Source organism: Lycium ferocissimum, chromosome 3, assembly GCF_029784015.1.
Source record: "Lycium ferocissimum isolate CSIRO_LF1 chromosome 3, AGI_CSIRO_Lferr_CH_V1, whole genome shotgun sequence".
In the NCBI taxonomy this organism is placed as follows: Eukaryota; Viridiplantae; Streptophyta; class Magnoliopsida; order Solanales; family Solanaceae; genus Lycium; species Lycium ferocissimum.
Window position 1 is genome coordinate 8,988,332 of NC_081344.1, and position 15,121 is coordinate 9,003,452.

At 31.1% G+C, this 15,121-nt stretch overlaps 1 protein-coding gene across 1 annotated transcript; it reads right to left on the minus strand.

The window, feature by feature from the left end:
* Window positions 1-2,556: 2,556 nt before the first annotated feature.
* Window positions 2,557-6,132, minus strand: LOC132049595 (serine/threonine-protein kinase STN8, chloroplastic). Its single transcript, XM_059440462.1, has 4 exons — window positions 5,533-6,132; window positions 4,614-4,787; window positions 3,981-4,385; window positions 2,557-3,415 (listed from the first exon to the last, which is right to left on the minus strand). Exons 1-4 carry the CDS (start codon window positions 6,100-6,102, stop codon window positions 3,080-3,082), a joined length of 1,485 nt encoding a protein of 494 aa, XP_059296445.1. The 5' UTR covers window positions 6,103-6,132; the 3' UTR covers window positions 2,557-3,079.
* Between the last annotated feature and the right edge of the window lie 8,989 nt (window positions 6,133-15,121).

The window sequence follows — 15,121 nt, forward strand, 5'->3', positions numbered from 1 at the left end:
GTCCTCATCATCATTATCATCGTTTTTGCTCTGTCATGAGACAATTAATACTGAATAATAATAATAATAATAATAATAATAGTAATAACGTATGAATTAAAGTGACTGTCTGCCTGGACATTTTACCATTATTATATAGGAAAAGCAAAGACACTGATTTCTTTGATTCTAAGGCAGAGTATGATGATGATGATCCAACATAGAAAGCAGAGAGACAAAACTAATGCCTTGAGCTCGTATAATTTTTTATTCTTTTTTCTTTTAAGTTAATTTCTTGGATGGTCAAATTAATAGTAAAGTAATTTTTGTATTTTTCGGTAGAATAAAGTCATTCAACTATGCTCATATAACTCCTATAAAATAAATCAAGCCGGAACTCCAATTTGTAATCATAAGACCCATATTTTTTGCTATCCAGTAGTATTGTTTTATGGTTGCAAATCAAGACAATTTAGACAAATCTAAACTAAGAATTTGTAGAGCACATTTCAAAAGTGCATCCAACTTTGAGTTTATCATATTAAAATTACTACTTTTTTAATATTTTATCACATAAAAGTCATCCAACTTTAAAGTTTATCACACAAAAGTCACTTTTCTATTTTACGTCACATAAAAGTACATACTTTACCCCATAAACTTGTCCAGAAAACTCACTTATATACACTTTTGCGTAAGTAAATTAATATCCAAGAGATTTCTTTGCTCAGATTTAGGTGATCATCATTCAGCTGGTAGGAAGAGTTAATTGTGAGGGTAGCCGCTAGTATTCATGCACCAGACGGGAGTATCATAAGATTTATTTACCAACGGGATAGTGATTTGAAGCAACAATAATACTATACTCATAATTATAACAACAAAAAATCAGGTATATTTGGTACTCCCTTCATGAGTGTGTTTGATCAAGTACGAAGATTACAAAAGAACGAATTTTTATGCAATTTGTGATCGAAAACAATGTATAGACATTTGTGTGGTTATAATTATTTCATTTAGATAAAATGGAAAGTTTCAAGTTAAATAATTTGTAAAAAAAAAAAAAAAAAAAAAAAAAAAGGGCAGCCCGGTGCACTAAGCTCCCACTATGCGCGGGGTCCGGGGAAGGGCCGGACCACAAGGGTCTATTGTACGTAGCCTTACCTTGCATTTCTGCAAGAGGCTGTTTCCACGGCTCGAACCCGTGACCTCGTGGTCACATATAGAAAAGTGTCATTCTTTTGAGACAGATTATACAAAAAAAAAAAAAATTGCGTCACATAAATTCAGAGAAAGAGAATAACTATTTGACATATAATTCAAGCATAAATTCTAATATTTTATACTCCCTCCGGACCAAAAAAAATGTCTACTTATCAAATCAAAAAATAATTAACCCTGTTTTTCCAGATTTGCCCCTATTAAATGTTATATGATCAAATCTTAATGCCTATTTAATTAGGGATAGTTTAGTCAAATTACCTATATTTGTCTAAGAGTTAGTATTTTCTTAATGAGTGTGTAAAGTATTTTCTTAATGGGTGTGTAAATGGTTAAGTAGACTCTTTTTTTTATCCGGAAGGAGTATTATATATTTAACTCAGCAACATTCAACCTTAATTTTTGAACTAATAATTCACGTAATTCTTCTAATTTTTAGTCAATCTTATCTGATATGAATTTATTTTTTCGTATTTATACTTCCAAATTTAATATACTAATGTTCATCAACTTAGTAGAAGTCCTTTTGTCTTCCCTTAATCTGATAACTCTTTTTGTATTGTGGTTTGCTAAAGTCACTAACGTAGGGAATTCAAATTTAACTGTCGTTTAATTTTGTTACTCTTTACTTTAGTACATGAATAAATGAAAGGGGAAATTTCAATAATGTACAATCTAGCATACAAAATTATATTTGCGTAGCCATATTTTTAAATTACACCCCGCATAGCCACTTTTTCACAATATACAGCATTATACAACAATCTACAACTTTATACATCTGAAGTGGACAATGTATCAACCTTGTATAAAAGTGTATAATAATGTATAAGAGGTGTTTATATCCAACAAAATTCAGTTGTATACAGCAATATACAATATTTTTTCAATTGTATTATCACTCTGTTATATCCAAGGTATCCCATCCTGATGAAATCACATTTACAGGCTTTTGAAGTGAGGGTACAAATTGGGCCATTTCGGATAATATTACAAACATGGGCTATTTCAAGTAATTATTTTTTCTAAATAGTCATAGAGTGTTTTTTCCCCTAAATGCAAACCCCTAAAGGGGTTGCTCGATACTACCACAGAAGAGCTAATCGAACTTGACTTGGGCTCGACTAAACTGTATAAAGCTTGGTTGGCTCGGTGTGGGCTCGACTCAGCTCAGCACTACAAGAGTAGGCTCAGTCGATCTCAGCTCGGCTCAACGCCCAAACCTAACTAGCAGTATGTGGTCAATTGGATTAATAGTTGTATATAAGGTTCAATCTATTATAATGGTGAAAATATGCCCAATTCAAATGTTCTTACGTCTAGCAAGAAAATGGCTGTACAAGAACTGCAAAAGCCTAAAAACAAAAATAACTGTATGAGAAATACACACAAGAACTCATATACAATTCTGCCAAAGAATTACTGGCCGTGTCATTTGTTTAAAAAGATAATGAACAAGAGACGAGTATAATTGCTTGCAGCTCTGCATATGGTGATTTTAATACGTGGTTTATTTTATACATTTCTTACTGATCCCGCTCGTCGTGCAGGGAAAAAGAACTTGATTGCTACAAGCTGAAAAATTCTTCTTGCCCCTCAACAAAGTGTAGTATGATTTTCTGTTATTCTTTACCTTACCAATAAGAGCAAACTACGCATTCCTTTCTGGATCTTTTAAATACTTTGGCCATAATGCCATCCAGCAGAAAGAGCTACAGCATAGCAGCTCATTTTCCCCTGTTAGCACCTTCTCCTTATTTTCGGCTTTGAAACCACTTCATGCATGACTCTACTGCAGCTGCTAATCAGAAAATGAAGCCATCCCAAAACGAGTATCAAGCACCAAAACATGTCGTACTTGCATCACCAAATTGTGCTCCTATTTTGAGAAGCTAAGTTTTGAGAGAACTGCAGCAGCTTGGTCACCGCCTAGAAGGAAATAAGGATGTCTAAGAGCCGCAGCAGCAGATAAACGCCCACCTCTCTCTGAAATAAGTTTCGTAGCCAAATCCCACCCTCTACCAGAGTCGAGATCAAGAATACTGAGATCAGGTCTTGTCCTAGTCCTTTCTCTCCATTTATTCAAGTCATATCCAACTGCCTTTACTTCCAAATTGAAGTTCTTTAAGCCTGCTGTAGACCTTAAGCTCGGTACTGCCATTTGCATAAGCACTATTCCAGCAGAATACGTGTCAAAGAGATCGGGACTGTTTAGCTGCAATACCAAAAGTTTTCCAGCTATAAATATAAAATACCATCATGATCAAATTTCTTTCCGAAAAACTTAAAATCAAGTGTGGTATACATGCTTCAGGGTGAGTTTAGTATAAAGGAAAATGTTTTCCTGGAAAAACATTTCTCGGAAAATAAGTGATTTTCTTACATATTATTTGGCGTTTGGTTAGTAAGCAAAATATATTATCGCAAAAGCATTTGTGTATATAATCTAGGCAAACAAGCGGGGTGGGATGGAGGGTAGGGATGTGGGGGTGGTGTGGGGGCTAGGGGATGGGGCTTGTTGGAGGATGGGGAAGAGTGGAATATCACTTGTGAAACTTGTTTTACCTACTTCCACTAGGGAAATCATTTTCCTCATTTTAATGGAACTTGTTTTCCTATAGAAAATGTCCTCCAAAATATTTGACTAGCCAAACATGGGAAAATTGAAAAACACTCTACTTCATGACAAACACACCCTTAGTCTTTCTTTTTTCCTTTTTGGTGTCCTTAATAACGAAGAAGGGTGACAAGCAATATAAATCGATGTATTAGAAGGATACCTTCCATAAAACTGGGGAAAGAAGTGCAGCAACTGGCTCTGGTGGTGGTTTTGGAGTTTCTTCTGGCATTACATAGAGTTCGGGTGGACAATAATCAGGATCAAGTAGCCCCTTGTCAGGCACATAATTTTTTCCAATTCGAAGATCAGTTGCTGCCCCAAAATCTATCAGCTTGATTTGTCCCTTTTTCGTGACCACTAAGTTGGATGGCTTTACATCTCTATGGACTATACCTGTGTCATGGATTTTCTTAAGGGAAGTAATAATCTGACGCATGATTTGTTTGATGATTAGTGCATTCCTTTTAATTGACTCCAATCCTTCTAAGACTCGACCAAACATGACAGATTCTATGTTCAAGGGGAAGCCGCGATCCTTCATGTAATCACCTAGGTCCCGATTTCCCTGTCACATAAAGTTCCTACATTATGGATGCAGCTGCCATCTTACAAGATTTTATGCAACTCGACCAAACATAAATATGGCTAGTCATAAAATTTACTCAGAGAAAATTTCCAACAACATACTAAGGCAGTTAGTAAAATGTAAGTAGACTTTTAAGACACAAAAAGTCATGAATAGTTACAGAGAAAAGGAATTTCAGTGGAGAAGTACTTTAAATGGCATAATTACCTCAAATTTCCAGACAAGCCATTTCTCACCCTTAGTATATCGTGAGTTAGTTTTTTCAGCAACAAAGCTACCAAGAAACTCCGCACATGTCTCAGGAGCAGCTCTTGATAGCCTATAATTGAACCATTCTTCAAACTCACCACATTCCGCAGCACCTTGAACTCCAGTCTTTACCTACAAATCGAGTAAAAAAAAAAAAAAATTCTAACTAAATGGTAACTAGGGAAGGAAGAACACTAAGATGCGTAATAGAAAGCAAATGCAAGAGAGAAGTAGTTCAAGAATGGAATGATGAAAGGGGGGTCAAACATAACTATATAGTTGAGACAAACAAAAGGACCTGAAATTGCCATCCAGATTAAAAGGATATAGAAGACAGAATAATCTAATAAAGACTTATGGAAGGAAATAATCCAGATCATGGGATGTGAAAGACATAATCATAATCAATTCTAAAACATTTATAGAAGAACTAAAAATATAATACCTTAATAAGCTTAAGGTTAGGCTACTTCCTCCTTTCCTTTTTATATGACACTTTTCTTTTTCATCCTTTCCAAAAGGATGTCACATTTTTATACTTGAAAACTCTTTACTTTACTCTTCTGGTTTTACTTTTAGCGACATGCTCTTATAGCTATAAAAATGCCGTAATATGTTTAGAATCACAAAATCACAAGTTCTAAAGGTACTTTGATATGTGCTAACAAGAGTCTTTCTTTCTTAAACTTCATGTTCAATCAAACACCTACTTATCAAATGAAACAGAGGGAATATTTAAGAAATAAATTTTGGCTGCTTCACAATTTGAGCTCAAGGATGATAATTCAAAAGCATACAAGTGATACAACATATGCAGCCAAACCAGTTACACATTGCTCATAACTGATGAACTTTTAAGGATAAATCATCCCATTACCTGTTTAAGAATGACCTTTTCCTTGAATCTTGAATCTGTAATAACTGATTTTACAGATGATCCTCTTTTCCTCACATTTTCATCCAAATTAACATTCTTAGGAACAATAACACCAGAATAAACAATCCCAAATGAACCCTCACCCAACCTATCCCCAATCAAAAAATCTTTCATTTTAAAACTCCTTTTCCCACTTAAACTATCCAACCCCACTTGTATAGGCGCCAAAATATAAGCATCAATAGCACCAACTAAAACACCAGGTCTAGCAGTCAAGTAAATCCAAGTAAGACCAGCAAAAACTAACAAGCCATATTTCTGTTCTTGAGGTAATTCTTGAAATTGAGCAACCCCAGATTGAAAAACAGGGAATTGAGACAAAGAACTGTCTAAACTAACTGAAATTTCATCAACAAAAGAACTGCAAGTAATGGTATTGTTGTGTTTCTTGGAATGGTTAGTGCAAGACCAAAAATAGTAACTTTTTGAAATAGGTCTTAAGGGTGAGAAACAAATGAGGTTAGGGTCTTGATGGAAAGCTGTTGTAGTAGGGGAAAATAGAGATGCCATTGATGAGTGTTTTCTTACTCAAACAAAGGTGTTGTTTTATGGCAAGTGTGTTGTGTTTTTTTTTTTTTTTTCAGTTTCAGCGTTAGTGTGTCAGCAGAGGCAGCATTTTGTCCACGTGGTGATCGTTGGTTTATCTTTTTGGTCATGGATGTGTGGAGCATGACAAAACAACAATGCTATCTATAGCCCAATATTTGATAAAGCGCCAAATGTTTTCTCGCTAATAGGAAAAAGAATGAATGGTTTGCTAAAAAAAAAAAAAAAAAAGCGATTTGTTTTGTTTGTCAGTAAATAGGTTTACGCACCCTAAAAATATCATTTTGCTGACTTTCATATTAAAATTATAGGGTGTTCTCGTTACCTCCTTAAACTATAATTTTCTATAAATTTAAAAATTCACGATTAAACATGTAGTAAAATATTTGAGATAACTTGCTGGGAGGCGCATGAAAGATGAAATAAAATCTTAAAATGAGTTCATCTAGCACAATAAGTTCATGGTAGTTCCTGAGGATTTTGTGAACAACCAATATTTAGGTATGAAATTCGCGAAACAGTGAAAGTTTAAGAAAATTTTAACCTGTTCACTCTAAAAAGATCCACTTGTATTGCCATGTTGAATTCTACAGAGGATCTTTAGAGCGTGATGTTCACATAGTATATCATATTTTTCCCGAGGTATTTTACTATGAGTCCATGACAGTTTAAGGGGATTATGTGAACACTCAATAATTTAGGTATGAAATTCGAAAAACGAAGATAGTTTATGAATTTGTTTTAAACTTATTCACTCTTTATACTTTTACTTTGGGTCCTTTTAGCCTGAGAAATCTAATTAGGGGTGTGTTTGGTACCAATGAAGACGTTTTTTGTGACAAAAATGGTAAATATATTTCCGAATAACAAGTGATTTTTTCAGAGATAATGGTAAAAAAACACATTTGAATTATCACTTTTTTTTTGGTCAATCTTTCTGCCTGAACTATCAGGTATTTGAGTTCCTTACTGTATTTGTCTTTAAATACTATTATCTGCATATTACTAATATATGTATTACTTAGTACGTATTTTATCACAGCAAAAATAATTCATAGCCTCCGACACCTATATTTGTATTAAATCAGCGCACAACGCTATTATTTCATGAGAACTTGCTATCTTCCACTAGTACAAATATCAAATAACTTTAGCATCCAAAAACTAGATAGATGAAAAGAAATCACATTATTTCTAGATTGATATTTGAATTCGAACTTCTAAAAATTTTATCCTACTTTATTAGAAGTAACTATCAGGTCTCATGTAAACGTGTCAACCGGTTCGAACCGGACGGGACCGGTAACCGGTTACGGAACAGGCCGGTTTTCGGTTAAAAAACGGGAACCGGCCACTGGTTCCGGTTTAACCGGTTCCGGTTTATCGGTTTCAAATCCAAAACCGTAATCGATCCGGTTCAAACAGTCCAAAATCCTTTTTTTTTTTTGTATAGTATATATATTATAGTATTTATTAGTATATTTGTAGGTATATTTACATATGTTATATAAGTTTATAAGTAAAGTTTAAATATTTACTGACTAACAGGCTAACAGCAAGTCAGCAATACAGCATATACGTGTATATATATATATATTAGTTATATGCTTAAGCCTTAAGTTATACTACATATACCTAAAATATAGTAAGAATATACTTATTATATATATCAATATACTTAGGTTATATAACTTATATATATATATATATATAGATATATGTTTAAGTTATATATATATTAATATATATATGTTTAAGTTATATGTATACTATATATACTTATAACTTATATTATATTATATATATATATATATATATATATATATATATATATATATATATATATATATATATATATATATATATGTGTGTGTGTGTGTGTGTGTGTGTTAAGTTATATGTATACTATGTATACTTATAACTTATATTATATATATATATATATATATACACACTATATATATAAACACACACATACTATAATATATTATATATATTATATATATAATATAAGTTATAAGTATATATATAGTATACATATAACTTAAACACACACACACACACATATATATATACACTTTTACTCTTTATACTTTTACTTTGGGTCCTTTTAGTCTGAGAAATCTAATTAGGCATATATATATATATATATATATATATATAATATAAGTTATAAGTATATATAGTATACATATAACTTAAACACACACACACACATATATATATATATATACTTTTACTTTTTATACTTTTACTTTGGGTCCTTTTAGCCTGGGAAATCTAATTAGGGGTGTGTTTGGTACCAATGAAGACGTTTTTTGTGAAAAAAATGGTAAATATATTTTCGAATAACAAGTGGTTTTTTCAGAGATAATGGTAAAAAAATACATTTGAATTATCACTTTCTTTTTTCGTCAATCTTTCTGCCTGAACTATCAGGTATTTGAGTTCCTTACTGTATTTGTCTTTAAATACTATTATCCGCATATTACTAATATATGTATTACTTAGTACGTATTTTATCACAGCAAAAATAATTCATAGCCTCCGACATCACTTATATTTGTATTAAATCAGCGCACAACTCTATTATTTCATGAGAACTTGCTATCTTCCACTAGTACAAATATCAAATAACTTTAGCATCCAAAAACTAGATAGATGAAAAGAAATCACATTATTTCTAGATTGATATTTGAATTCGAACTTCTAAAAATTTTATCCTAATTTATTAGAAGTAACTACCAGGTCTCATGTAAACGTATCAACCGGTTCGAACCGGACCGGACCAGTAACCGGTTACGGAACCGGCCGGTTTCCGGTTAAAAAATCGGAACCGGCCACCGGTTCCGGTTTATCGGTTTCAAATCCAAAATCGGAACCGGTCCGGTTCAAACAGTCCAAAACCCTTTTTTTTTTTTGTATAGTATATATATTATAGTATTTATTAGTATATTGTAGGTATATTTACATATGTTATATAAGTTTATAAGTAAAGTTTAAATATTTACTGACTAACAGGCTAACAGCAAGTCAGCAATACAACATATACGTGTGTGTGTATATATATATATATATATATATATATATATATATATATATATATATATATATATATATATATATATATATATATATATGCTTAAATATGCTTAAGCTTAAGTTATACTACATATACTTAAAATATAGTAAGAATATACTTATTATATATATCAATATACTTAGGTTATATAACTCACATATATATATAGATATATGTTTAAGTTTTATATATATATATATATATATGTTTAAGTTATATATATATAAAAGCAAAATTTTCATTCCACTCCTTTAATATTTTAACTTCCATTTTGATGAAATTATTTAATTCAAATCAAATTTGAAACCATAATTTGACATTATAACTTATGTATCCTAATTTTACGTTATTTAGTTCTAAATAAATAATCTATACATAGTTAATGAACTTTTAAGACAAATACATAATTTAACTTGTGCGACGGATGGAGGCTCCTCTCTTAATTAGGGATTAGGGGTTCGAACATGAATATGGAAAAAAATCTTTGGAGGAAGCGCTCCCCCCGAATAGGCGCGATGCAGTGCGAATTATCTGGATTAATTGGGCTCAAATGCGGATATTGAGCACCAATCAGAAAATCAAAGAACGTGAAAAATGAGGTAGGAGGTTCGATAGCTTTTGAAAAGTGGACTTTAAAAACAAAAACAAAAAAATTGACATAAATAAATAAGATTAGGACCTAAAAGTAATTAATTAAAAAGTTTTAAAAAAATTTGAAAATTATTGTAAGGACTATAAAAGTCCCCAGGCTCGATAGCTTTTGAAAAGTAAACTTTAAAAACAAAAAACAAAAAAATTAACTTAAATAAATAAAATTAGGACATAAAAGTAATTAATGAAAAAGTTTTTAAAAATTTGGGAAATTATTGTGAGGACTACAAAAGTCCTCACATTCCCTCTTATATATAATAGTAATATATATATATATGTTTAAGTTATATATATATATATTAAGATATATGTGTTTAAGTTATATGTACACTATATATACTTATAACTTATATTTATAGCTTAATTTTTTTCTAAGTTTATAAATTCGTATATACGTGTGTGTGTATATATATATATATATATATATATATATATACTTATAATATATAATATAATGTATAACTTAAACATATATATTTAAGTTATATGTATACTATATATTATAAGTATATTCTTAGTATATTTTAGTTATTTTTCAAATATATAACTTTCTAGTTTTTAATTTAAGTAGATGTATATTATAAGTATATTCTTGGTATATTTTAGGTATATTTCTAACTTAATATAAGTAAAAATATGAACACAAGTAAATAGAAGAAAGCTCAATGAGCCATATATTTTATTCATTCTTGGATAACATTTATTTGCAAGTTGTAGTTTTTTTTTTAACTTGCAAATAATACATGAGTTACATGAGTTGTAAAGAAATAGCAGAATAATAAAATCACCAATTGTGAATCATTTCGGTTAATTTCCCCATATCATATTCAGTCATGGAGATATCTTCAAAGTCTTCCATTTGGTCCGGTCCACTTGCTATCAATCTTCAATTTCTTCCTCTTCGCCTTCCTCCGCTTCTAAGTTTTGGTTACCTCGCTCTGATCTAATCCAATCGCGAATGCACACTAGTACTTGCAAGCTAAAGCCGGATAATGAGTGTCTATGGTCTCCAATTTCTTTGTCTTCCTTGGCTAAATGCGCTCTCCGAAGCCACGGTTGATACTTGAACCGTAAGGATATCTCGAGCCATTCTTGAGAGTATCGGATGACTTGCCTTGTACTTCTTCCACCATGCTAAGACGTCCAATTCATCCAGGTTCCTTGATATCCATATTTGGCATCAAATAAAAGTTATATTCATCAAAGTTTGCACTAGAAGAAGGAGTTGGTTGTGAATGTAAAACTTTTAAATGCGATAAACCCGACAAGCCCTTTTTGCTACTTTGAGAAGTAGTAGGGCGTGAGCAACGGGTAGCACGTTCTTCCAAATTAGAATAATGAGTAAAAACTTTTCTAAACTCGTCATCAATAGCGAGTTCGGCTTCAGCTAAAGATGGTCGAACTCCCTCTTCAATTTCTAAAAATGTATAAATTTGACCAACCAATGCTTTAGTATAAGACACTTTTAAACAAGGATTTAACAGAGAACCCAATATAAATAAAGTTAGGATGGGAAAAAATACTTCTTAAATTTAATTATCATTTCAAAAATAGCCACTTGATAACCGGGTTTATATTTATACTCTTGTAAAACTCTAGCTATTTCCGCTAAGTAGGCTAAAATTCCGGTTACCGTGGGATAGAATTGTTTAGAAAAAGCAAGAGTTGCATTATAAAAATTTTCTAAGAGTTCAATACATTCTTTAACATCTTCCCAATGCGTAAAATTTAACCAATCATCACTATTAATATTATATTTGTTGTGAACTTGTTGTATGGGAATCCTATACTCATATGCTTGTTGTAGCATAATGTAAGTGTAGTTCCACCTAGTCTCAATTTCTACTTGAATTTTCCTAGGTCTAAGGTTATTTTTCACACAAGCATTCTTAAAATCTCTAAGTCTTCCCCTATTAGCATTACAAAAAAGAAACGCAACCGCATCTCCAACTTTTTGAACAGAATCGTCAAAACACTCAAGACCATCTTTAACAATTAAATTTAAAATGTGACAACTACATCTCACATGAAAAATATTTTTTAGCGGAGGGTTTAATTCACTTTTTAAAAGACCAATCGCCTTTGTATTATTAGAAGCATTATTTAAAGCAATACAAAGTGTTTTTCTATAAATATTAAAAAATCTCATAATAGTAGACATTGAATGCGCTAAAAATTTCCATCGTGACGACCTTTTCCTTCGTCATATAAAAAAGCTATAATTCTTTTTTGCATAATCCAATTGTCATCAACCCAATGACATGTAATAGCAAAAAAAATCTAATTTGTTAAGACTAAGACCTAAATCAGCGGTAAGAGAAATATTACAATTTAAAGAATTAAATACATGGCGCAAATAAAATTTATATTTTTTATACAAATCTATAACATCCGCTCTACGAGTACTTCTAGGAATACCCTCAAATAACGGATTATAACAACATTGAATGTAAGTAACAAACCCCAAACCCGCAGAAAAGGAAAATGGTAAACAATCAAGCTATTTCTACACGCTCTTTTTTCTTGTCATACTTAAAAGAATTAAATCTCTATGCCATTATTAAATAGAATTAATTTAAATCACACTCAAATAAATCACAAGAAAATAAATTGCAACAAATTAAATTGCGAAAAATAAAGATAAAGTTGGAACGAAGGTACCAAATTGCCGGATTAATTTCCAACAAAGTGAAGGCGGCTAGAATTGCAAATCCACCAAAGCTACTTCGGATTGTTGCAAAATCACTAACTCCACCAATAATATTATAATTGCAAAATTAATAATTGAAACTATAATAAGACTTTATAATATTTATTTGAGAGAAATTTAAAGTGGCTAATTATTGCAAAGTAACTATAATTGAGAGATTGAGATTTGAGAGAAAGAGAAGAGTGAATTGGTGTGGATTAAAATGAAAATGAAGAAGGGTTTATATAGGGGTGGGGGATAGGTTAAAGTGTTAAAAAAAAAGTTTGGGGGGTTGGGGGGGGGGGGGGGGGGGGGGGGGAATGAGTATATAATTTGTTTGGCAACGGCCATTTTTGCAAATGGACCGTTGCCAACGGTCCAATAACGGACATCTCGGCTGAGCCCAACGGCTATTAAAAAAAAAATAATTAATTTTCAACGGTTTAACCGATCCGGTTCCGGTTTCAAAAAATTCGAAATCGGACCGGTAAATAATATACGCTTAACTGGAACCGGTTCAACCGGTTTCGGTTCCGATTTTACCGGTCCGGTTACCGGTTAAACCGAACCGGTTGACACGTTTAGTCTCATGTATATGACCTAACCTTCTATGCAGAAGAAAATTCAAAAATAAAAAAGGTACATCTTTCCGGTGACGGAAAAAACGTACTCTTTTTTCTCAAAGATAAGAGCCCATCGCAACAAAGAAATATTTTTTCCGTCTCAAACTATTTGTCGCTTTTTTTTACTTTACATGTCCCGTAAGAAATATTAATTCTAAATTTACCCTTATTTATGCCTAAAGTTATAATCTCGCTCTATTAAATGTGTTACTCTAATTATAATCTCCATTGATGACAAAACTTTATTAAGGATAAAATGGGGAAAATATAATTAATTGTGGCTTGAATTCTTAAAGTGACAAATAATTTGAGACACCTATTTTTAGTAGCCACGACAGATAATTTGAGACAGAGGAGTAAATTTTAAAAAGAAATACCTTCGATTTGGAGTCCGTTGATGAGATATGAGTATAATAATTAAAAGCGTATTTTAATAAAGAGTGATAAGGGAGGAGAGCATTTCTTATTTCTTTCGAGTATCAAGTGGATACAACATGATTCTCAATTAATCTATTTATAAGGCTATATTGAGGAATATCAAATGGCGTGGTGAATATAGAGTTAACCATTGACATTATGGTGAAGAACATGAAGAGGTTTACGGGGGTGTGAGAGTTAATCCAATTTAAGGTGAGAAGTAGTGGATGGTTAATTATACATCACAAAAAAGAGTAGTAGGGATAACTTCTTAGGAGCTATGAATATCAACCTAACTAGCGGTCTATGCCCGTGCTGCGCACGGGCCCAACACTTTAGATTATAGTGCATCTATGTGTATATAGTTGTCTTTGAATGGTGATTATATATATATATATATATATATATATATATATATATATATATATATATATATATATATATTATATGTTCGAGCATGATTAATATAACATTGTAGTTTGTGCTCCGTATCTAAAACTTTATTATATTAATGGTTGCTATGAATACAAAATCGGCAAATTTATTAATATTTTTTAAAAGAGAAGACTTGTTTAAAAAGAAATTATTTTCGTCTCTTTGAGATAAAACAATAGCAATATTTAAGCATCAGTTGATACTTTTAATTTTAATTCGATTAATTTAAAAGTGTAAAATACTTATTATTTTTTATCAAATTTTGATTTGGATAATTCTAATTTAAATTATTAAATTAATTTTACATGTTTAAAACAAAACAAAGTAGAAATTGATTTTCTATTTAAACGAAGAAATACTATTTTTTAATTTTTGATAAATATTCTCGATTTAGCTCATTTTACTTGTCATGTTGTCTTTTGCATGGTTTTTTAAGAAAACATCGATTAGAATTATGATTTGACTAATTTACCTTATTCATTATTTGATTTCCATTTGATATATATTTTTCTACGATATTAATCTCTTTTCACATTTATTGGAGTAAGAATATTTTAGGAAACATAACAAATAAATGACATGGCGGAATAGCAAATACAACAGTTTAATAGCTAGATTAGATCTCAGGCTAATATAAAAAAAGAAAGAAAATTGTATGGTTTGACTACCTAACCTTTCAAAGAAAAGCAATTTCATTTGCTCCCACTAATGGATTGATACGCACGTAACAATGAATTCATCATTATTGACTCAATGAGATACTTTGGAAATTACATGAATATTATTTGATTTTTTAATATGGGGTGCATTTTTTTTTTGACATTATTAATTTGCACTATTTTTATGCATATATATATATATATATATATATATATATATATATATATATATATATATATACACACACACACACACACTATGTTCAAAATACGATTAATATAACATTGTAGTTTGTACTCCGTATCTAAAAGTTTATTATATTAGTGTTTACTACGAATACAAAATCTGCACTTTTTTTTTTGACGACGGACGACGAAAAAGTGCCCGATGGGGTTCAATTTTTTTTTTTTTTTAAATATTGCTTGA

Coding starts and splice junctions, on each gene's coding strand:
- LOC132049595 (XM_059440462.1), bottom strand. CDS start 6,102: ATGGCATCTCTATTTTCCCCTACTACAACAGCTTTCCATCAAGACCCT. Junction 4,788..5,532: donor AAAAGGTCATTCTTAAACAG/GTAATGGGATGA, acceptor CTCGATTTGTAG/GTAAAGACTGGAGTTCAAGG. Junction 3,416..3,980: donor TTTCCCCAGTTTTATGGAAG/GTATCCTTCTAA, acceptor TTGGTATTGCAG/CTAAACAGTCCCGATCTCTT.